Source organism: Nipponia nippon, unplaced genomic scaffold (genome assembly GCF_047370975.1).
Source record: "Nipponia nippon isolate SJK-2023a ecotype South Korea unplaced genomic scaffold, ASM4737097v1 scaffold_3, whole genome shotgun sequence".
Classification (NCBI taxonomy): domain Eukaryota; kingdom Metazoa; phylum Chordata; class Aves; order Pelecaniformes; family Threskiornithidae; genus Nipponia; species Nipponia nippon.
Window position 1 is genome coordinate 105427378 of NW_028262347.1, and position 26009 is coordinate 105453386.

Consider the following 26009-nt stretch of genomic DNA (forward strand, 5'->3'; position numbering starts at 1 on the left):
GATCAATTATTGGCTTTATCCTGGAAACTACGGCTCTTTACATTTTACACCACTTGCGCATGCTAACAATATAGGACGCTGATCATACAGTGAGGTGAATTCAGGTATTACTAGGAAATTTGTCCTTTATTTGATGCTTAACCTCTCCTAAAAGCAGGTACATCTCTGACTTCAAATCCTATATTTTAAAAAGACTTTGTGCAGCAATTACTTTTTTTTTTAAAGACTGACAAGTTAGTGAAAGACCTGACGCACTAAAATCTGCTGTTATAATCATGCAAATGATAATTAATAAGACTTAAATAATGAATTATTTAAAAAAGACATATTTAGCAATCTTCTAAAAACAAAATATTGAACCAGTAAAACAGCATGTTGCATTCTGCCATGGAAATAGAGCCATATATTGTTGGAAATGAAGTCACAAATCAATTAATAAATCTGTCTCGGGTTTTATGTTATGAGAAAATCACATAAGGTAACCTGCTTAGAATGAACCCAATCTCTCTACTCCTTCGCTTTAGCAATGAAGCTTTCCAAAAAAAGACAGCGGTATATATGATGTGACAGCCTAATAGCAGATGACTAGAATCAATGACCCAAAATTTCCCTTCCAAAACCATGTTACTGGTTTCTTGATTCAATTGCCTGGCACCAAGACAGTGTCCAAGTCTCGCCACTTGGGAATTCAAAAGGCTGGGACAAACAAGAAATTGTGGAAATTCATTTGCATTTCAAGCTCACTATTCTGTTTCTAGATGCCAGCACTGTTCAGGACAGCTTGCAAAAACCCCACATGAGAGGCACATTTCCTTTTCCTCCTATCTTCCTGCTTCAATACAGGAGGTCCTTTGCTCCATCTTTATACATAATGCAAATGCAACCAAAGTATGAACAGAAGTGAACACACTTGGAAAGGCACCACAAAGTGCAACAACAAAACATCAGAGGAAGTTACACCCCACCCTCTGTTTAAGCTAACCTAAGCTGTGGCTACCACCAAAAGCCATGGTTCAATGAGCCTCCAGTCTCTCAGTCTGTCCTCCTTTCCTCCCACGCTTTTTGCTTGTGAAACTATTTACACAGCTGCATTGCAAATCAGATTAGGATAGCGAGGTGAGGTAAAACTAACCACTTCTTTTACTGAGCTTGTTTAATGCTAGTCACTTCCCTAGCTTCAGCTGCTGGAGGAACATCAGTCGCTTACAGCAATGAGTCTCTAATGGCGAAGCACAACGCACTGACAAGAGAAGAGCATAGTAAAAGGCAAGCTGCTGCCAAGAGCCCAAGAAGTAAGTTCTGCCAGTCCTAGAAGCAGAGGTGCATGCAGCTGACACTCACCAGTCCATACAGCTCGCCTGGGTTTACTGACTCAGATACAGCAGCTACCAGGCACAGAGGTACCACAGAAAAGAAGAAAAACTGGCAGCCTTGGGCCAGAACAGGGCAAGAGAAGAGGCAATGTGATGGGTGAATGCAACAGAGGTGGATCTAGCTACTTTGGAGCTCTGATGTTGCTCCCACACAAGGCTCAGCTTTGGAGAGGCTGGGAAAATAAGCAGTCAAAGCTTTTGCCACTCTGTAGCTTCAGGAACACACCATTCTTAATGCCCCAGCAGCAGCCTCCCAAGTAGCAGCACCATTGGTTGAACTGGCTACTTACGATGGTGACAACAGTAGCAGGTTTTAAAGCACTCCTTGTCACAGGAAGTTTCTGCCATGCTCATTATGTGATGGGTAGCCCAAGCCTTGACAGCCTGAATTCGACTGTTCTAACCCCAGAATCGCTTGGTGAATCTCTGTGGACTTTCATGCCCTTCGCATGGAGGAGTATCACCTCCGCTGACCCCCCTTGGAGCTATGTGCTAGTGAGTTACCCTGTACAGTCAGACTGGTTGCCTAAAATAGCTCAGGACTAAAGGTCAATAGTTAGTTAATTTTGTATATTGACATTCCCATCTAATGCAATTCAGTGAGGTCACAGTGTGGCATTCTGCACTGGTGTTTAGATAATCACAGCGACTCTGAAAGCAGCAATCCCTGGAAGCCTACAGCTCTCTGGAGGGTTGCCATCAGGAAGAAATATGTATCTTTTTACATATATAGATATGTGTGTGCGTGTGTGTGTGTGTATATATATATATATATATATATAAAATGTGCTCTCCCATAGCTGGTTGTTCTCATTCTGCCCCCACTCCATGAACAGTGTGATCTGATGGTGAAAGAACTCAGCCTTTTCTGATTACCTATTTGTGATTACATGCTGCACACCAAAAACCCTACCCTGCCTCAGAAAATACAAGTAATCTTTGAAGTGAGCCATAGTGAACATGCCAATGGCTTGGGTGTACTCCACGATAACCCGCTTATCCAAGATGGCACTTCTGAGTATAGTTGCTGTCATCTCACTCTGGGCTGCGCTTGAGTACTAGCAATTATATCTCATTTTCAAGAACAGGGCCTATCATTCTAAAAACCTTATTAAATTATTCATTGAAGGTAAAAAGTTAGAAACAACTTAACTCCAAAAGAATTCCTCCACTGATGGAAGTCTAAAGGAAGCAAAAAAAAAGGTTTGTCCTGCAAACTTCTTCATTTCTAGGTGTCACACGAATAGGAACAACACTGCGGCCCCACTATGTGTGCTACAAAAACACCTAGAAGTCTCAGCTAAGGACCTGAAACTAACATACTAAGCACTATACACATTTAATAACGGAGTACACCTTTCCTTTGGGCAGACAAAGGGTTAGAGAAAAGAAGTATAATTTTAAGTCTTTTACTCAGGAGGAACTGCAGCACAAGGAGCTTCAGACAAACACAAATTTAGCAATATAGCAAGGAGCCAAACAGTCCACAACCCAAATTTCAACCTGGCATTTTGACTGTGGGTTTGCCTTTATTTTACACTGTGATGAACCCATTTCAAAACTACGCTCTTCTGCTGGGCTAAAAAAAAAAATATAAATATAAATATATATATATAAGAGAGCAATAAAAATCCTAAAAGGTAGTTGCACCTGCTGTCAAAAAGACTGATGCTAAAAGATATCTCCAGTGCCACTAGACTATTGCAGCAGTTTCTGTCTGCCTCCCTTCCCTGTAAGAACAACGGGAGCACAGTCATGGTCGTCTCCACTGAGCCAACTTCAACTACCACCAGTCCCTCTGGGGATTAAGGAGACACAGCTAACCATAGTATGTGTTGGCTAAGTGGAGACACCTCCCACCACTGCCCCGGAGTTGTCCTGTCCCAAGCACAAGCAGTGATCGAGGCCCACTACCCTTAATCCCCCCACCCTGAGGCTCAAGCAATCCCCCTGCACTGCGATGCTTTTGCAGCACCAAGATCACAGTGCTGTGATCTGCAACGGGCCACTGGGAGTTTTGTTTGGATCACATTTGTCTCTCCTGGTATTAACACATCACAATGACAAATGTGGCAGAAGCACATGGGAAAGACAGAATCAGCGGGACCATTATCACACCCTGTGTTTTAGAAGAACTCATTGCCAAAGAGCTATTTTATCTCTCTCACACAGACCCCATTTAAATGTGTATTAAGAAGGCAAGGCTGCTGCTAGACATGGACATGGCAGGCACTTATCTTGCACTGTACATCTCTGGAGGCAGTGAAAGCCCCAGGCTCTGCTCCCTCCTTAGTTTACACCACAGAAATCAAGACCAACCACCCCATACCTGTTCCTCTGGCAGGATCTAGGTACAGACAGTGATCTAGGAAAGAAAACAACAGTGACAGGGGCCTTGTGAAAAAAGGCACCAAGTGCCACTGCAAGGTGCTCCACAGCTAACCTGGCTAGTCTTCAGATAGGGAAAGGACATCTACGAAGAGACCTAGGGAATCTGACTGTGCCACCCCTGGCCTGTCTACCTCCCCTCCCTTTGACAGGGGCAGCCCCAGCCCCGTCTCATCCACAGTGGCAAAATTCAGTTCTGCCTGCTATGCTGAGAAGTCCTGAGCCTGAGCTGAAGGCAGGCAGGGAGGTCTCGATTAAATTCAAGGGACACATCCACCATTTCTCTCCAGCCACTGCAGAACAAATACAATTGCTTGGCTCCAGCCATCCACCAAGATGCAACCTATTTGTGTTTTTATGCTTTCAGCATGCGCTGTATTCCATGTACTCATTGGCTGATGGCTCTTGCAAAAGTGCACTGCAGCTGTAAAGTCACCAAAGCTCATCTGTGGAACAGACGCACGCCAAGGGAGGCCTCCAGCTGGACTAGCACACCTAGGCAGCAGTGCAACGAGACCAACCAGCTGTGCCGAGTTTACTAACCTGACACTTGAGATAGCCAGAACAGGCCACCTACAGACAGACTGGATGTTGTGAAAGGCAGACAGCCCTGCTGACAGGCTGATTTTGAAAGCTTTTCCTAAATACCAACATGGCAGGATCAACCATCAGTAACTTCTGGTCTTCTCCATTAAATTCTCCTTATCAGACTCGTGCCATTTTGACTTCCACTGCATATTAAAATCAAGTGTCTTTAGCTGGGATAAGATGCATTATTAGAATGACGAGTGGTTAAAAAAAATGGAGGGGGAGTGGCGAAGATGTGGGAAAGAGGCATTTGAAATTTTCAGGATGATCAACTCTACCATATAATTTTGGCAACTATTCGATAGGGACCAGCAGTCAGATGCTGGAAGAATTTTATTCCATACTTTATATAATGTATATGACTATAATTAAAATTACGTCTAGAAACTAGAGGCGAAGTGAAGTCAGCTTCCCCTCATTCTTCCTAAAGAAATCTAAAAGAAGATTCTGGCAGGAACTTTCTCTAGAGATACCAGAGCTGAAGGCACTAGAGAAAGGAGGCTATCTCTACTTTCAAAATCTCCCCAAGTGTAATTCAACCTGCCTATAGCACAGGATTAATGTTGACTAAACCCAGTAACAACTACACAGGTTCTGCAGGGAGAAGAAGAAAAAAAATGGCCCTTCGACTTTAAAATCTTCCTCAAAATACCTTGAATGGACTGAGGGAACAAAAGAGGAAAGGAAACTCCTGCAGGTTCCTCCTTCACAGGCTGCCCTCATACCTATATGAAGTAAGAATCCAGCCCCAGGAGAGGGGATTTATCACAGCACAGGGAGATTGTTGCACTCCTTATGAACACGACTGAGCTGCACACCAGCATGAGATTACTTGCTTTTGTGGGTGGGGAAAAGAGCATACCTTAATCTTCACACTATACAATTTTTCCTGTCTTTTCCTTTCCCCCAATAGCTCAGTAGAAGGATTTTTTTTATTTTGTTAAGCAACTTCTCTTTCCCTACCCCCAGGCTCATGTACCTGAACAGAACACCTTCGAGCAGCAGTTCTTTTCAGTAAGCCTTAGTCATCTGATAGGCTACAGGACAGCTAAGCTCTGTGACTGAAAAACCTGGACTGCTTTTCCATGGATGAACGCCCACTGAATCCATCAAAGCTTCAGGCAACAGTGGACGTGTGTATTCATATGCTTTTCTAAATCTGTTCCAAGCTGATGAACAGCCCAAATGGATTTTAAATTTCATAGCAAGCTTAGGCTACCACTTTGCATCTGCACTGGCTGCCATTCAGCCCAAGAGTAATTTAATACTTTACAGTGTGCTTCTGCTCAAAAGATAAAACTGTACAGGCCTTCAGAAAAGACAAAGCGTTTACATTTTTTAAGGAGTGCACTTTTGATTCCTTTGCTGTGATTCCAGTATTAGCATTTTCAAAGGTTATCCCTTAGAGGGCCATGAAAATAAGACTACAGTGCTTCCCCACTATGCTAAAATCAGCCCTCCAGAGCAATCAGATGACAGGAACAGCACACAGATGACCTGAAGATATTTCCATATGTCACATCATCAGCTTCAGGATCTATCAGACACTTTAAAGCTAAACAATATCACTAATATAAGGATAACTGTTTACAGACCAGCTTTGTTAGTAACCTCATTTAATCTGCTTGTAAGCACAATTCCTTTATCTAAGAGCAGAGGGCATGAATAACCACCACTGTGAAAATCCCTTTTTTAGCTTCTCTCAGTGACTAGCTGTGGTTTAGGGTCAATTTCATCTATATTTAGAGGACAAAGCTTCTATAAAGCTTAATTATTTCTCTGTGTGGCTTGTATGATGAAGGCATTTACCAGTGAAAGGTGGCTTCTTAGCAAAAATGCTTAGGGTAAACAGTTGAGATGTGGACGTGGGCTGTATACCCCTGTGCCAATCAGGGGTGTTTCAGTCAGCATCACTGTGCTTGAGCAGGGCAAGTTGGGAATCGGGCCATGTCCAAGTCCCATGGCTAAATCAATTCAACCTGCCTTCAACACTTTTTTTTTTTTTTTTAAATTTCAAAACAAACATAGAAAAGATTCCAGAAATTCAAATGTTTCATGTGGAGCAGATTTAAAAGGAGTGTTTGAAATATACACACCAAAAAAGCAAAAAAGGGCCTGGAGGAATGCCACATCCCCCGGCGTGCAACAGACTGCACAAAATCTAATGGCACCATATGAAGATCCTCCTACATCTTATTCCCTACTCCTTTTTCTGCTGCTTCTGGCCTCCGTCCCTAGCCAAGTATTCAGGTGATTGTTTTTTCTTGGCCTAACCACATGTACTAGCATCTCTTCAGCCTCTCTTAGCATCTGCCTCTTGGAGAACTGCCTTTTTGCCCCTTCCTCCCAAGGGATGGCTCCACCTGGCCCCAACACTTGGGGTCTATGTTCGAAGAGGTCCTGCTACCTCTACCAGCTGATCTCATTTTCAGTGGCACCATCTGTCTGCCTCCCTCCTCGATCACTTTTAGCCCTAGGGCATTGCTTTCCTTGGTCACACCAAGTAACACAGCATCCTCTCTTGGCTAGAGGCTGAGTTCTGACTCAATCCTTTCCACTCATATTGCACTGTGCAACTGAGAGCAGTGGAAAGATACACAGTAATAATCACAGCGGGTTCATAATGACATATCAGCACCAGAAAGGCTTTGAATCAAGTGTCAGTGCCAAGCATTTGTAGCAGATTTGCTACATTGCTATGCTGTAAGCTACATTTGGGTGGAAAAAGAATAGCTGAAACAGTCATTTGCAGGAAGCGTGATCATTACTTCTGTACACACACACACACGAACATATCTGGAAATGCAGCATATAATTGATTAAACTCAACTTTGGTTAAATAGCTCCTCTTAAAATGGTGTAGTATCAACAAGCTCTGAGGATTTCAGAAAGGGCTATATAGGCAGCCAAGCATTTCCATACTTTTTCCTTTACATGTATTCAATCTGCCTTATTGGCCAGGTTGTTATACTACTCTAAACAAAAATAAAAGGCACTTTCCTATTAAACCTCAGAACTAATAAAAATTTTTCCATGTACTTAAGCTTCCACGCAGCATCCCACTACTATAATCTTTCCTGTTTTGTCCTACAAATTGCTTGCAACAGCCAACCCACCTGTAGACTGCAAAATAAATTGCTGCAGCTTAGCACAGAACTGCCTCGATGCACAAGGCAGTGTTTGGCAAATCAGGGGACTGATTTCACCAAGAGAACTTCCACCTCTTGGCCTTGTTAGAAGCCATCTCCAGAGTGGAGTAAGTGCACAGAACGGATCAGACACAGAGGTGACAGAGGAGCCGTAAGAACATCAGTACCTCTGGGAAGCTCACGTTTGCAACCAAAAAGTCTCACTCATTGAACTGGCATAGCTGACTTTTGCTCCACTTGAGAACTTTAGCTTTTGCAACACACAACAATCACGATTAACATTTCAGTGTTTCAAGATGAATGCAAATATTGATGTCTCATTTGCCAGCACTCCCAGGGAGAGCTTTGCCAGAGTACAAGGTCCTTCCCACTGCACTACCAGTTCTTGATAAATTAAGAATGAACTGTGCAGCTTTGTATGGCTACCAAACTGCTGCTGCCAAAAGGCTTGTTGTGCTGAATTTCAGACAGTCTGGGAAAAGTACAATGACACTTAATGATAAAACTACCATCTCTGCTGAACAATGCCTGAAAATGCAATTAAGGATCCCTAAGAAGAGAAGAGCCAGGGTGAGAAGGAACAGGCACAGTCCCACTTTAGAAAAGCACAGATGAGAAGTTATACTCACATGGTATGTATTTCAAAACCCTTTCTGTGAATGCACATTTTCTGATGCTGAATGCGAAACAAAATCCCACATCACTCCATGATAACAACACCTTCAGCTTGGTCAATACCTTGTGCACTGGACAGTTGCTCTGCTCATTATTTAAGATACCCAGTAATCTTGTCTTTCTGCTCCAAAGTGAAAGTTGTCTGTGCCCATATAAACCATAAATTAAGTGCAGCCACTGTTTCCTTTGCTGGAGATAGGCATGAATAGCTTCCTATATCCTGAAGTACCCAGAATAGAAAAAAGGGACTTGAGCTTGTCACAGCCATAATGACTCAGACTCTCATTAAAAGTCACTATTACCAGCAACATCAATAGTGGCAACAAAGGGTTGAGGCTCTTATGCACCTCATGAAAAATACTGGTCAATCAGCACAGCCTTGCTTGCATGAGGGTTTTAAGCAACTGTATTTATGTAAGAAAAAAGGTGTCAGGCTTCCAGCTAATTAAAAATCTTCTGATTTGTAATGCAGAAGTAGGAGTAGGATATGTATTGTAATAAGTTATCTTAGATAGAAGATACTTTTTCCTAATGGCATAACAAAGCAACTGTGCTTTCAATGTGTCCATTGGACATGCTGAAGCGTGATTAGAATGGGTAGAGCATCATGCTTCCCGTACAAGATCAGCGCCTGTAATAGCAAATATTTTAAAATACTTACATAGTCATGCCCTGATAACAAAGCATTTCATAGTACTAATAATAATGCAGTGTTGAAGTGACAATAAAATAATGTTTAGCCACATATCCAATACATGTTACAGGATGCATGGCTACACATATCTTACAGAGAACATTACATCAGATAGCTTATGGTATAAAAGAACATACTTGAGTGATGTTTTTGGAGCGATTTTCCCCCAAGGTAAGATCTCAGGCATCTGCCTTCTATCTTGCTCCTACCAAGCTAAGGAGGCTGACAGTGTGAAAGAGAAAACCTACTGTAGCTTCCATTTCATTTGACCTGTAAAGAGAGTCTGCAAAACACCTGAGAGTTCTAATGTTTCAGGAATGACTATCAATGACAGGCAGGCATGCGAAGCATTTCCTACTGGTCACATTGTCACATATATCACCCCAGTTTTGAAATGAAAGAAATCTCAGTATCCCCAAGTTTATCAAAGACTGAGTTTTATCGAGGAACATACCTTTGAGATGTTACTAGAGCGGCTCACGGAATGCCCCAAAGCCTTCTCGTTCTGAAAGAGGAAGAACAGGATCACTGCAGCAACAAATCACAGTTATAAGGATACTCTAAAGCTATAATTAGAAACCAAATTCCATGGAGAAAGTCTTACAGCTGTGGCTTTTAAGGATGTTGCTTCTATTGACATCAGCCTGATTTACCACAATCACTAAATTGCTTTGTTTGCTTAACAAGATATTACCTTGCAGAAAATCACATAGGCAAGACAAGTACAAACTGAGAAATACTGGAACAATGATTTCTTCTCTCTATGAATACTGCAAAGCCCTTTCCTCAGATGGCATCTATTTTGGAAATGATATTTCTTAGCCCTGCCTTATCTACATCCAAAGGCAAACATCCAACCACTAAAACGGAAAGCTCTTGCTTAAAGAAAAACAAAAGTATCACAGTGACGTCCAGAAACAACTGTGAATAACCACATGCATGTCATTTCAGGAGATGAAGCAGAATTACTGAGGAACTTCCTATTTACCACAGAACTCAGATTTAAACTGGAAATATCATACAAGATGGAAACGCAGAAGCTGCAATTCTCAAAACTGAAATCAGTGACGAATGTATGTTACTCACTTTTCAGTGCACAGATCCTGACCAATAAGGATGACAATCTTATCTCCTACCAAAATAAACTGTAGGTTTCACCAAGATATTTCATCCTTTAAGGGCTCCTGGTTTCTGAACATGAGTTTACCACAAGTATAACCGGACACGATTGCTCCACTGGTAAGAGCCTAGAAATTGCTCTGCAAAAGCTTTTCTGAATAAAATCCAACAAGAAATACTTTCTTCTAAACAAATATTACAAACAGAGCAAGTCGTAACAGTTGGTTACAGAACAGTATCTATGCTCCTCTAAGTCTGTGAAGCTGGGATGCAAACTGGTTTGAGATTTAAATGCCCTGAAAAAGAGGGCAAATTTACTACTTTCTTCTATGGACTCTATGCTGGATTAGAGTTTCTAGAAGTGCATCCTTTCACCTGGGACTTTAGGAACCAAACTCTTTCACATTTATTCCTGAAGATAATTTAACCTAACAGAGACACTTAACAGCACCCTCTTTCAGTTCTCATTGGCACTGGCTGATCAGACAGAGCTTGAGATCAGAAGTCCTGCATAGATAACAAATGGGGACAGATAAAACTCAGTCAACTGCAGTTACTCCTAGATCAGCTTGGATATAACACACTGGTTTCAGACCTTCTCCCTGTGGTTTGTTATAATTCAAGCAACCTGCTACGATGAAAGCCCACATCAAGTCAACCCGGGTGGCTCAGCACCCAGATGCTACACCCACACTTTTGAGATCCTCGCACTCCCAGACATTCCCTCCTACAGCACATCCCCAGAACAACTTCAAAGCTTTGTGTTGAGAAAAGAGAAGGCAAGGCAAAAACTTCAGCATATGCTTACAAAAGCAGCCAGTCCCTTCCTTACAATACCAGTTGTCTCTCAACACAGTCCTGGGCACTGCCTCAGTTGATGGATATAAACTGCGCTTCCTCCCTTAAAAATGTGAGGAAGCAAATATAGCATTCTGAAATCATCTGTAGGTAGGAATTTGAGTACCTAGAAGACAGGAAAATAGTCTCTCAGAAGAAGAGAGGAGAAGCAGCCAGGGAACCCCCCTCAATTCTGACTGATGGCTAAATTAAAAATCGGCAAGGATCAGTTTAAGGTCTGAAATAGTTGTGGCCTAAATTACCATGGACTTGAATGCCAGATTTGCACATTGCAAGGCTGAGTTTGATTTTTGAGATGACTATGAGCTTTTGTTACATAGATAACAGTATTCCTGGAGCAGAAACGACCATGTAAAGACTCCTGAAAATATGGACATAATGGTTATGTGAAGACTAACATTGGACGGGACTACTGCCAGAACCAGTATGGCTGAGAGTTTACTCCAACCGTAAGGGAAGGACCTAGCTGATTTCATCCAAGGCAGTGTAACTATAGCAACAGGAAAAAAAAAAAGTTCATTGAAGCTATGGAAGACAGAAGGAACAAAAAAGGGGGCAGGGACACGTTCACAAGCTATGACTAAGAGACCAACACAAACTGGCAAGCGCAAAAACTTGTCATTGCCTATGTGTGAGGTGCAGGGGGAAGCAGGCTATGCTTGGCCTTCCAGGGATGCGAGGGAGGTAAACAAAGCAAGGCTACGTGGGACAAGGGGAAATTGTAGTGAAGTTGGGACCCGCGACCAAGAAGCCTGCCTGAAGCAACACATAAGGCTCCACACAGGTGACAGTCTCAAATCCAGCCCTAGATGTCAAAGACTTCTGGGTGAAAATCCTGAAGACAAAACTAAACAGAGCCGAGGTTTCTTCACGTTAACTCAACGTTCCCCAAATGCTGTTGTCTAGCTGAAGAAGATGCCTGCAAGGGAGCATGACTGAACTCACACAAGCACCCGTGTTGAAAAGGATGTGGTAAAATTCAATAAGCATGAACAGGCTAGAGCACAAGACCTATATTTGCACAACATGGTAAATGATGCAGAGCAAACACTCTTAGCCATGCCACAGAAACTATCCTTTCTGCTCTGCTCCCAGAACTGATTTTATCTGATGGATGCCAGCAGCCTCTAAAAGACAGACGTTCATATTATCTTTATTGATCTGCTGTTAGAAACATACCTATCAGAGGTTTCAGTCAGTAGATGACTGCAAACAGTTGGTTTTGTTATTGTAAAGTCATCATTTTTAAACAAAAAGTGGTCTTGAAAAATATTCCCTTAAGGGTTACGGACTGCATGCGCACATGTATTTAAGTATCAGTGATCTTTCTAAAGGACTCCTAGACACCTAAGCACTCTTTCAGATCCCAGTTGCTTTACCACATAAAGCTGGTACATCCATAAAGTCAACAGGAAATTCACTACAGCCTTAGCCCAGGTTGGCCAAAATCCGTACTCTAGTGGGCTACTTACACCGACTAGCAAGAGAAGCACCAAGGAGTGATAACTGACCCAATAGCCATTACCAGATCCAACACAGACTTGACATTTTCCAGTCTGGTTGACCTGTCAACTACCAAGCAGCCCCATCACCCAGATAAAATTGCTTCAGCCCTTGGACACCAACTGACCCTGTCTTAGCCTGTCTCCTAATCAGAGACATTTTTTGAAACAGCTGCTCCAAGTCTCACAGTTTACATACACGCAGACTTTAAAATGTGTTGGGCTGAAAACAGATAAACAACTGAGTTTCGCCGTGCAACAGCAATTTCCAGTTCACTATGACCACTCAAGTAGCACTCCCGCTGAAGGAACATACAGTGCTTTCTTGCCAGCTTATGCAAAGGACCAAAAAAATTATTTATTTTTTTAAAAATCCTTAAACAGCAACAGAAACACCTCTAAGTAATACAGTGCATAAGTCTAGTTGTGCCGTTTAATTCTCTTTTGCAAATAAAATAATAAACATCTAGCCTTCAGGAAAAAGCACTGTGGAAGCCTTTAAACAGAGCCAGTGCTTGCTGGTGTTTCCCATGCCGCACTCCATTAAGGATGCTGTGTGTTTCCCAGTCATTAAGACAGAAAAGAGCTGTAAAGTCACAGAAGGAGCTCCTGGAATAGGTAGATTTTAATGGTAGGCACGATTACTAAGTGAGGAATAGAAACATTAAACAGATATAAATTATTTTAAAGCAAGAAAACAAAAGCTCACTTTTCATACTATATCCATCACCGGTGGGATCTTTTACCAATTACTCACAAATTAACGCTGACATGGGAGTGGAAAGGCTAAGCTTCTATTATGGTACTATCACTATGCAACAAATAAAGGTCTTCAGAGACTTTTTCTAGCATGTTCTCATTGCACAGTAAAACATATTCTAGTCTGGTAATTACAGCTCCAAACAAGCTCTCCTTCCCTCTTGCAAAAGCATTGGTCTTTGCACTTGAATGAAAGGTCAAGACAAATGCAGTATCTGCCACCATGGACCATACAATTATCACCAGTTAAAGCAAGTGTCACTCTACTTTAGCAGAGCAGTCTTTCTGTATGGGATAATGGGAATCCTGCCTTTCAAAATCATCCTACTCAACTAGAACCACCTGGCAGACACTTAAAAAAAAAAAAAAAAAACCAAAACCAAACAAACCTAGGTAGGAAAAAATTACAAGTGCAACTTGTAACTTCTCCTGAGCCACTCACTGCCAGCTGCTGCTCTGAGGTCCTTATCAGAGCCTGGCTCCAGGGAAACAAAGAGGAAGGCAGAGGCAGAGAAATCACTGATAAACAGAAAAACTGCTACCCGTTCCTACAGTGACACATTTCTCTAAACTTTGGATGCACTTGCTTGCAATTGCCCGAATCCCCCTCCCACCCTTCCTTTCTTTTTCTATCTTCCCCTTGAATTTGCTCCCTACTATGAGTGACAGGGCTGCCTCCTTCCTTCAGCAGCTGCTTCAGCTCACATCTGCTTTCCTACAGGGCTCTTCATCTTGCCTTCTACCACCTTGCTGGCTCATTTTCCATTCTGCCACCATTCCTTGGTTACTCTTGCATGACACCTCTCCCTTCTCAGTTCAGAGATCGAGAAGCCAACACCTCCCTCCCATCTTCCCATTTACCTCAGTCTTCCACATTCAGCACTTCAAATTATTTTACCCTTGCTTTCCTACCATAACATATCTATTTTCCACTAAGCACAACAGCTACGTAACTTACACAGCCAAACCCAGAAGCCTTGTGAACCCCAAACCACCAGTTCCTATCACCTGAGCCAGAAGGAGGATCCCCACCCACTGATAACAATTCAGGCAGCCATAGCTGCTCTTGTGCACTTAGAATACCAATGTATCATGCAGACCTTTCTCCAAACTCAGCTGTAGACTTAATGCAGCAAGCGTGCACCCTAAAGAAATACAAGTTGGATGTCCTTGCCAGGATGGAAGGAGAAAAATATCTTGGTAAAATGGTTTGGATTTTGTGTTTCCAACATTCTGGTTTTCAGTCATTAAGACAGCTAAATAGAAGACAATAGAGGAAGCAGTCTCACAGCTTGTGTAGCCTTCTTCTGGCTACATCCCTGACCACAGACCTATTCAGTCCTAAGAATGGCTAGTACTAAACCCATCTTTATCTCTGCTCATAGACCTGGAGAAGAAACTGCAAGGCAGTTCTCAATGGTTTAGCAAGGTGATTTTATTCTCTTTTGCTCTGGGAAAGGAGGGCAGAGGGCACCAGAGGAGGGTCCTCCTTCCTCCTCAAGCCACCAATGGCTATGCGTGAACCTAGCACATGCCTGCTTGCTGAAGTCTTAATTCTCTAACACACCAGTGACCTGATAGGGCACTCTTCCCCATTTTGCAATACAGCTTTTATGTTATATTATCTTACATGATAAAATGGGTTAAGATCCTCATCTAATGATAAGAGTTCTCCAACTAAAATCTCAGTAACGAAGAGCAGAGCCCTTTGTTTTGATGATATTCTTACTGCAGTGCTCCAGCGGCAGATCCCTACAAGGTAAGTGCTAATGCCTCAGCCCAATAAAGACACAGTTAACAAACCAGGGCAGACTGGCTAGGGCGCTGCCTACTTGTGGTTTTCTACCTGGAATCTGAAAGCCATTTTAATCTCATTTTGTGCCATACAACTGCATTTTACAATGATAGTTTAAGCACAAGATCAATATCTAGCACTTACTGATATCAACAATGAGTGGCACGGGCACCATTCCAACAAAGTCTTCTGGGTGAATGGCTGCTTTCCTCAATAAAAAACTTTGCAGAAGAGAATGAATAAGTAATAATTGCTCCCATTCATACAGCAACTCTCATTCTTAGATCTTATGAGAATTACAAAATGGGACACAATGGCATTGCTTGAAATGGTGAGGTGCTGAAGTGCTTGGTAAGTGCAACTCAGTTCTTCCATCAAGTCCCATGACTAGAGTATGAGTGCACAGCTGTTCTACACACAGCCATACACACCCAGGTATTGTTTCAGGTTTTATAACTGTTTCAGATTTCCTAACAACCACTTCCCAGAATTTATGCAAATCTTGCACTGCAACCCTATACGTGAACAGTAGAAATTAAAAAGAACATATGCTTTTAGTCTGGGGAGAGGGGTTGTTGTTGACAATATTGGCATGTGCACCTAATTGTCTGAAGTAGACAGAATGAGGAAAGAAATGGGAGAAGGCTTTGTGAATTATTTCCTTCATCTGTCGAACCAACGGATTGTTAAATTACAAAAGCTTTGTCAGCAGTAGATCTCGGGACTGACAGAACCCAACATTTAATTACTTCAGAGGGAAATGGTATTTTGCATCATATCAACTGAATATGCTCTTTATTTCTTTGGCAGTCACCAGGTCATCATGGAAGAACAATAAACTTACTAACAGTTTATAAAGCCAGTGCCTGGCAAACTTCTTAAACCTCACTCATTTCAAATTTTCGTCCATAAAATGTGATGAAATATCATCAAGGTTTGTCAATGATCTTTGCATGCAGTTAGAAGAATAATGGCATCTAATCAAAGAACAGTAATGGCATCTCTGCTGCATCTCTGCTCTTGTCCAGTATTTACCCCTGGACACTGAAAACTGAGAGGGGTGATGGAAATCATGCCACCTATTTCCTTTTTTTGCCTTCCTGGAGACCCAGTATAAATATCAAAAAAGGAATCCAAACAATCTGTCCCATCCATTTAGTCCAGTATCTTCTGTTCTTGGATGACTCCACTTGATTCCCTCAGCCCAGCCATTCACAAATGAGTGCAGAAACCCAATATAAGATTTCACATCTTACATCACAGTGGAAAATCTATAGCAAGCTCACTGTGGATTCCTCAGACAGCTCACTAACTTGCTCATTCATGTTCACATCAAGCCACTTCACATAGTGGGAGACAAACTTGGAAAAATAACCTGAAGGCAAAAAACAAGGCTGGAAGTAAAACACAGGAAAATTAACAAGCTTTATTCCAGGTGCTGAACTTACAGCTGTGTCTGAGAACATCAGCAACAGAAATAAAATCATGAAATCATACGGCTTTAACAAAAAAAGAAAGACCAACGAAGGGAAAAGATGACAGATCGAATAGCTTTAATGGCAGAGTTCAAGGAATTCAAAGAACAGGCCCCTTAGGGGCTTAGGGAGGGGAGTCAAGAAGGCTAACAGATCATAAACAAGAAATATAAATGAGAGGAAATTCAAAGAACAAGGCAAACACAGCAGAATGTTGAAGTTAAATAAGAATTTCTTGCCTATGTCTGCACCACAGTATGGTCAGAAGCACAATGCGCTTCATCTCCAGTGTGCCGTGTGAATAGCTCTTGGAGCTTGCATGGATGTGCCTGATACCACGCAAACCTGAGAGGCATGCAGGTCCCTACATGATCCAGATATGGTCCACTTCTGTATAAGTCCTTGCTCATTGTGTATTGCTGTGTGCTTAGTCTTGTCAGTTTGGTCTTAGGAATATGTGGGATAAAATGCTTGGATCCATTCTTGAGTCCAACCATACAATGGATAAGGTGAGGAGAGCATTCGTTTCAAAAAAGCTGTTTTCTCCATGGCTTTGTTCTCTAGACTTTTTTCAACAAACCATTTTTCTGGTTTTTGCATTGCTTTGCTTTACTTCCAAAGGCTCCACAAAGTGCATCTGATTATGGGTAACCTGCGTCTCCGGCTGCCATTTCAAAATGGAGATCTGATCTCCATCTCCCCTCTTCAATTGTTTGAGCTAAAAGATGACATAAAAGCCTTCCTCTTGCTGAGCTGAGGCTGCCTCACCTGGAAGAGCAAATTTTTATTTCTGCACAAGACCATCAGTCTGATACATTTAACTAAAATTACATTCATTTGTACATTTATTGTATTTGCTTGCCACGTGCCCAATTCCTAACAAAGAAAGTAAACTGCAAAGTTTGGCATCCAACATGTTTTATGGATGTTCTTATCTCGCTGTTGCCAGACAACCTGCCTAAAATGGATGCACGCCTTTATGTGATGCAACACATAAAAATGAATTCTTCCCTCAGGGAACAAATTATATGAACTACAAAAGACATGATCCAAAAATATACACCTTTCTTGATAATGGAAGCAGTATGCATTAAGCTTACCTGTGTGACAGCGAAAATGCCATTTCAAACAATTTCATGTATTTAACAGCAGAAAGAGAGATACAAGCACTGAGAAAGCCAGCAATTATAAACAGATTAAAAGGAATAATATTCTATCTTTTGTGAAGCAATTGCATTTAATGCAACTGCTGGAATTCTCATGGTACACTACACATGTCAATATGCCACAGCAATTGACTATTTTGAACATTCACAGATTAAAAAACCCTCTAGGCAACTGGCAATTTGAAATTTCTCAAGCAGCCAACAGACACAGGAAGCCTGCAGTCTAGATGAACTCTCTGAAGAGCTGACCTTTCTCAGTGTCTACACGACTCTGCAGGTTCAGTCGCTTGCTGTGGGACCAGGCTGCGTGCTAGCACGTGCTCCTCCGGCAGGGTGGCAGGAGGCTGCACGGTCTGCACGTCGCGTGCAACTTGAACATGACGCATGTGCCTGGATCACTGCCTCTGCTCAGCTAAGAAGGTCCACAAAGCCTCTCTGATTTCCCACTCATATTATACCATCGAAGTATACTGTTAAAACAGTGAATCACAGAATCATCTCTTAGCCAAGGTTACAAAGGCCACCTGAATCCAAAAACAGATTTAGAACAATACTAGAAAACTGGACACTTTCCAAAGGAAATTTGATACTTCAAGTTGCTTCTATTTTTCTCAAGGATTTTCTCTTATCTTCCTCCCTTTCCATCTTAAGATATTAAGAGTGCTTATTAACCTATTTCTGACTGCATGGACCATAATGGCAAACGATATTCCCTATAGCAACTAGAGAAATCACTTCCCAAAAGATGCTGGGAAAGCATTCAGGATATTTTTGGTAATACTTAACATGATATAGCCAAAAGCACATGACAAAGAGCTCTCGAAAGAGCAGTTGTACATATCAGACCTGTTTAGCAATACCTACACAGTACAGACCAGCTTGGTTTTACCTGAAATTTCATCTTCCCATTTTTATCAGTGCAGTTTTCTGACCCGCAGCATTTCAACATCACTTAGTGTTAAATAATCACACAAATTTAGGTAAATGAGGAACTGGGCCCTACAGATCCCGTTAAAGTTACTTAGCCAAACACTGGTTAGAGTGAGTTCCTTGTAAAAATCTAACCTGTAATGTTCTGGAAAGCTTTAAGCACATTACATTTCTCACAATGGTTGTCTGTAAGGTCAGAGAATAATATCTAAGAAAATGTCTAAGAAAAACAACACATTCAACCATCCTTACAGAAATAAGCCAAAACTACTTATGAAAACACTGCTCTGGGAGGAAAGATGATGCACAGCTAAGAGAAAAGGTATAGTCTTCATTTAAAGGGTAGTACATTTAAACTGCAGAACAAGAATCTTTTAAAGCATAAATCTGCTAATAAAAAAAACCCATAAATTAAGTGACCATTCAGAGTTCCTGGCTAATTATGCAGGAAATTCAGAGGTCAACTGACTATTTAGCCCAAGTCATTTTAAGAACACCCATGTACGAATGCACATACTTACATACCTTTTTTTGGTTAAAACTTAATAAAAACCCCTGCAGAAAGCACACACACAGCCAACTACCCTCTCTTTCCCCAAAAACACAATCCCTGATACCAGAAACAAAGGCAAAAACACCTCTCTAGGTGTAGCAGGCTACTTCAACCAGTAACCAAGAGCATTTTATATCATTTTGTCAGGGAAGCACAGTTGGTCTCACACAAGGCTTCACCTGATGCTTTGGGATGCAGCCAAGCAGTGCATGCCCAGAGAATGCTACATGGGACCAGGCAGAAGAGCAGTACTAGGGACACCATCATTCCTTAGCACCTACTGGTGCTATCAGTGTTCTGCACTGTTTGGCATTGTGAATATTTAAAGACATCATACTGTTAAAGTACCAGCAAATGGCAAAAACCTGGTAAAGCAGTGCTTTGAAACACCTGGCTACACCCCCACCCTCCTATGCTATCACTAACCACCCCCTCCCACAGCCCAGCCCAGCCCAGGCATTTTTTGCAACTGCGTTTTTCAGGGCTTTCTGCAAAACTCAAACCTGAAGTAGCCAATGCATGTCCTTTGCTTTCACAGGTCTGTCTTTCAGGACCATTTCCTTTGCTATGAGTCCTGTGTGAACAACAGTGATTCAAGACAGCCATTTCTCACTGACAAAGCAATTTTATGATTTGCACAGTGCTAAAACCTGCAAAAGCCTCTTCTCCTAAACACAGAGGATTTAACACACTCTAAATGTGCTTCTTTTTTAGCTAAAAATCTGTAGTCATTAACTTTATATCCACATTCGGGGTGCTGCACTTGAAATTCCAACATATTCATTAACATTAAAGGAACTGAGGGTGCAGGTTACCAAGAGTCACAGATAAACAAGTTTCAGAAACCAGCAAACAAGGGGTATGCTGAGAAATACTGCATTCTTCAGTGATAAGCAGATACTCTGGCAGTCTCTCACTCAGAGGATGTTTAGGACCTATTACTCATAGGAGAAAATCCTGCTGATTCTGGTTACCTTCCAACCATACAGCGGGAACTGGGAAAGTACCGCACCATACATCGCAGATATCAAGGGAAGAAGAACAAAAATGCAGGCAAAGTAAAGAACAGAAGCAGAATTTTAATGTGCTCCATTACTCTTTCCTGTATATCACTCATCAAGTGGGTCCCTGATAAAGGAGCAGGATAAGAATTTAGCATCTATCTACGAGTCAGTTAACACCACCTAAATCCATGTCTAACAGCTGATGCTATCCAGTTTACCGATACTGATCATTGGTATATGTGTACATCATGTTCCCACCTTCTTCGCTACGTCTGTCATAATAGAATCATAGAATGTCCTGAGTTAAAAGGGACCCACAAGGATCATTGAGTCCACCTCCTGTCCCTGTATAGGACAACCCCAAACTTCACCCCATATGTCTGAGGGCGTTGTCCAAATGCTTCGTCAATATTGTCAGGCTTGGCACTGTGACTGCCTCCCGGGAGGTAGTCACGGTTATGCCCACAAATGAAAATCGATTAAAAAAAATCTTTTTGGTAGAAAACAAGTGCTCAGAAGATTTAGCTTCTCTAAATTTTTGATACCTTTACTACTCTCAGAGAAGATAAGCACAACTCAGGAGGCCAACAGGGTGAAAACAAAATCCAACAGGAGATCTATCTTTGTTTAGGAGGGTCATTTCAACTTTTTTATTTAAAGAAGTTATTGAAGAAAAAAAGATGGTATGACCATACAGGATAAGAGAAAAGTCTTCCACAAAGGCACAGAAAGCAAAATGGTGAGCCGCATTCTGTCTTTTTTAGTTCTGTATTCAGCAGCAGTACTTCTTGAAAAGGAGACCTTATCAGATCTTTTCTCTCTTCAAAATATAGCAGCAGTCAATAAAGCAAACAGAATGCCAACCTGGGGAAAGAACAGGTGGAAATGAACACTGAAACAGTATAAAAAACAATGGCAGGTCAACAGCTTTTGCATATGGTCACTAAAAATTAAATCTTGGCTTCATGGAACATCAGGGGGAATTCCACCACTAATGTCAATCAGGTCAGGAGTTCGGCCTCTGTTAGTAAGAGATATTGGACAAATGCAAGGAGTTCAGCAACAGACAACTGGGGTGAGCAACAATAAGACAAGTCTTTCTATGAAGACAGCTGAAGTAACAGATTATTAAAAGAGAAAGTAAATAAATAAGGTGTAGTGAAGAAAAGACATGTAGCTAAGTAACAAGACTTCACAGCTGTGTCCCATACCTTCAGAAGAACACCTGGAAGCAGGTGACTCAAGCCAGCTGCTGCAGGCTAAGACACACACACTTGGATGAATTATTTCCTGGTGGAAGCAATAAACCAGCACTCCATGTGGACACAGTGGTCCCACCAAAACTAAGACGAAATGCCTGTGGTCTCAGGAAGACTCAGACTGAGCCACTATCAACATCCTGATCTGAAAAACAGCATTTCAGTAACTGCAACTGGTAGTAGGCACACTTCAGCAGATTGGGACCTAAAGTAGTTTTAAAAATACTGCCTTGCCTTGAAGCATGAGAAGCAGAGAGGACGAAACTGCAATAAGAATCAGCTAGAGAAACATGTGTTTGCCTTTGCACATGGAAATCTACATTTGCTTCACCTTCAGCAGGGAGAAGCAGGAGCACTTCTAAAAGAACCTTTGTGCAGGAAGGGACCGCTGGGCAGTGCTAACACTGAGCAACACTGAAGCCAATGGAGCTGCATTGGCTAAATAAAGCAGGGATGAGCCCAGTGACCCAGCACAGTAGGGCAGTCAACCTGAAGGCCAACAACCAGTAAAAGCAAAAAAAAAGATGTTTTTTGAGCAGGCGGTGTGAATACAGAGTACGGTGCTCAGAGCACCACTAACTACCACTCCTGGGCAGGGCAGCTGTGGCTGAAAAAGGGACGGGATGCTCTGTGTAGGCAGCCTCATTTCCCATCACTGTAATCCTGGAATCATCAGATTACAGTGGAAGACTGTCTGAGGCAATCACATGGGTGACTGCCAAAGACTACTGGATGAAGAGAAGCCTTCCAAAAGAGCACTGCTTGTCAAACAGTTGAGAAACTTCAGCGGGGCTGAAGTCACTGTCTAATAAGGAGGGTTAAGGTTTTTGTCTGTCTGAATGAGCTGAATGCCAGCAGCTGCGTAAGAACTAAATTTACCACCGCAGTCCCAGGAATGCCTGCATTTTCTGCTAAAATAAAATCTCTGGGTCATTAGCCTATTGGAATAGAAGCTTTTCCACTTAACTGAAGACATTTACTCTTCTCTTTCCGCATCTCTCATGCTCCAGTTCCAGTAAAATCCTGCTTGGTTTCAGAGTTTTTTTTTATGGAAACACACATGCATTAGTTCAAAAGTACTGATATTACGTGAGCAGTATTAAACAACTCATCTCACTTGGTTCCTCTACCTCTCTCCTTTATTCCTATGAAACAGAAAATGAACTGCAGCTGTCAGAGTGCTGGCTGACCTACTGGGGACTGCGCTGCATTCCTGCACACAGGCTGACATAGCATTTTCTAAAGTTTATTTTGCAAGTGGAAAGGGTTATAAATATGTCTCATATTCACAGTAAATCTCCTGCCCTTCATTCCCTAGAGCTTTGAGCGCTGGTGGTTTTTTGTCACAGGAAATTGCATCAAAGTTTTCAGAAAAAGTGTATTAGCTTACACAATTTGCTTTTGTCAAACTGCCTTTAACTTGATCCCCACCAAAGCTAGATTTTAAAAATTCAGGTTCAATCTTCTCTCTGTTCTCTACTTTACACATTCATTATCTGCAGAAATCTGGACATCTATGAAATCTGCAGCTGTTCTAGAAGATAATACATGTTCTTAAAAATACATTTTGTATTTTTTAAAAGTAACTTCTAAAACCCCACAAAGAACCAGTAAATTATTAAAGGCATTTCTGTATACCTTCTGAAAATACATATAGTCAGATCTCTATGGAGGCTGTTTTCTCTTGGGGTCTACACTTGGAATTGAATGAGAAGTTGAAGTAATAAATAGGGTCTTCACCACAGGCTCTAGAAGCCAGCAGACAGTATTCACTTGTGAGGTAGGATCCCCAGATTGTCAGCTTTTATGCCTGGGGCATCACATTGAGAAAATGTCTTCCATTACAAGAAGGTTCTGATCCAGAACTGGAAATTCCCAGTCCATACCCCGCCCCCCCCCCCCATTTTCCTAGAAAGGAATCTATTTCTGATTCCTCTTAGTTTTGAAAACACAAAAGATAAAGTTATCCTTAAATGTAAGTACTGTCCTTCCAGTTTGAAATGACTACTGAAGTATTTTCTAGGACATTAAAGAACAAGTTACTGCTGCTTTGGAAATCAATTTTTCTTAAAGGCCAAACCCCAGACAAGCAATATTGCCTACCTGGACATTACAAAATGTCAAAATTCTCCCTGAGATTTTAGTTTCAAAGGGGCCTTTCAGAAGGCATCCAGTGAAAAAGAATACCAGATACTGTGCAGGCATTCTTTAAAAGATGAAATAGATGATTTGGCCAGATAAGCCCTTGAGGAAAGGCAGGAGTCCAGGGGGAAGGATTAGATGCTGCTGAGCTGCATCAGTGCAAGCAGTTGGACTGATGAAACAGTAGCATGGGATAAGGATGCAACCTGCAAGAACAACTGGATTGTGCTCTGAAATACAGAGACTTAAAAGCATGAAGACTCAAACTAGAACATCCTGGTCCATACTCAGAATGCCCCATATTGGAGATTCCCCATTTTGCATTTCAGTACAGACATTTACAAAAGGTAAGCAAGACTGATGTAAATTTGCAAGGAAAGGCTTAAGGTTAGATATGGTTTACATTGTGTCTTTTGCATTTTAACACTTCGTCTCCCTGTCACCATTCCACACATAAGTGCTTTCCTTTGAGGAAGTTACAAATGTCACTGTGTTTTTCACAGGCATCCAGGAGGAAATTAATTGATGGGATTAAATAATTTGTTAGGTCAGGCAAGACCTGAGGCTGGTGAGCAGGGATTCCTACAACAGAACAAACATCATGAACAATGGGAACCAACTCAGAGAAAAATGCAAGGACGACTGGCACTTGGAAAGGGTAACCACTTAAAAACTGACCAGAAGGTACAGTTCACCCTGTAGTTATGACAGCTACCTATTAATCTTACAGATCAATTTTTAATAATCCTCAAAACAGAGAGATGGGGACATTTAAATATCAGGTCTGGGAAAAGCCTGTGGCTCCTTGGACATGCTCCCTGTAGGCTCTAAATAAGCTTCCCTTGCAAACCCTTGTTCAGCTTGTGAAAGGGAAGAAAACATCTCTTTTCTAGAGAAAAGCAGCTGGACAAACCTCTTCCAGTCACTTACAACTCAGAGTTCTAAAAACTCAAAGTAGTGAAATGGGCAGTCTTATCCTGCAGCTAAGAACAAAGTAGCATGGCAGAGAGGTAAATTGCAAAAGCAAGAGTTCAAAGGGATAACTGGCCAATTCTCTATGAACACACTCAGAAAAGCTAATACTTTTCTTGTGAGGTTTCTTAATACCATCTGCTCCTAGTACCCTGGAGGACAGAACAGATGACATCAAAAAGAGGATGTAAAATTGGAAGAACCTCTCTTAATACAAACGTGCATTTAGTTAACACCCAAATCGTCACTGAAAATAAGGCTGTACCACAGGGTTGAAACTTTAGCACACAATGAACGTGCTTCTTCTATAGCACCTTTCCTTCATAACAGTATTTGCCCTCCAAAGGGTAATACTGCAGTTGTTCAGTGCTGAGCAGCAGTAGGGAGCAGCTAAAATAAGCTGAACAAGACGATATCTAAGATAACTGTAAGAGGGACATGATGAGGCCAGTTTGCAATTTATGGTCTCTTGCAAAATACAATCCTGGAGTTTGACATCAGTATCCCGAAGCAGGCAAACGTGGCGGTCACTTGGCAGAGCAGAAACCTGAGGCACAGGGAAATTATGCTGCCCTGAGTGAAATTCACCCCTACTTGTCCTACGCTTATACATGGTGTTGCTCAGTGTCACAGCCAGCAGCTGTGCCCTGTTACAGGCACATGGCTGAATAGTGCATGTGGTTTGAACAGGATGAGTTTCACATACAGTGAAGCCCTGCTGAAGCAAGGAGAACACGACAGAGATCTCTCCCTTCTATTCTTCTCGGTTGTAGAATGTAAATCTTCAAGCTGGATCTTTTCAGCGCATTGATTTTCACATGGAGTATCAGACTTTGGCATCTGCCTGAAGAGCTGCCTCCTGGAGCCCACTACCTGGCAAAGCACTAACTGCACCTTAGTAAGTGCTTCCTCCAAGTCAGAAGAATGGTCTCATTCACCCCACCAGTCTTCCTCCCTGAAACTTCTCTATTTGTCCCCACCACTTGTAAATGTGATACCATATTCTCCTTGCACTTCCCTGGCTGTACAATGGCCTTTAGATCTCTAAGCATGGTGGTCCATGAGAATGCAGAAGGTGCTCCACAACGCCCTCATTCCCGTGCACAGAGGCAAGCAAACTGAGGGCAATACAAACAATAAATTGAAGTTCAAAGACGCCTAATTTTTTTTTGGTTACAGGTGGGGTACCACAGCATAAGGAATCTACAGGCTTTTCCAAAAAAGTTGGGATTTGGGATGTTGGGATCTTGGGATTCAAGATTAAGAAACACTACTTTGGACAATAGTTGTGTGGAGATTCCTCATCTAAGTACTTTGATATTTAAATTTTTCCAACCTTTGGCATGTGCAGAAACTCTGCTGCCTGTGCCCACAAGCACATGGGCATAACTGGAGCATAGCAGTGGAACTGAAGTAAGAGGATTACATTTCAGGAGGGACATGTTTTGGTGTGAGACTAGAGGCTTAAGGGGATTAAAAGATAGGAGCTGCTTGGAGAGTGACAGGGTGAAAACCAGCAAAGCCCACATGTAAACATTGCCTATAAGTAAGCATTGCTTTATAATGTTCAGCAGCGAGCTGAACAGCAAATGAACCAGCGACCACATC

General features: G+C 41.9%; 1 protein-coding gene across 6 annotated transcripts in view; it reads right to left on the minus strand.

The window, feature by feature from the left end:
- The window catches only part of MARCHF8 (membrane associated ring-CH-type finger 8), a 112559-nt gene that overhangs the window by 13038 nt on the left and 73512 nt on the right, over window positions 1–26009 (minus strand). For all 6 annotated transcript variants that reach the window (XM_087767408.1, XM_087767405.1, XM_087767406.1 and 3 more), the window contains one exon: window positions 9322–9372. In XM_087767408.1, coding sequence (XP_087623534.1) covers window positions 9322–9372 — 51 coding nt within the window. The remainder of the gene's footprint in view (window positions 1–9321; window positions 9373–26009) is intronic.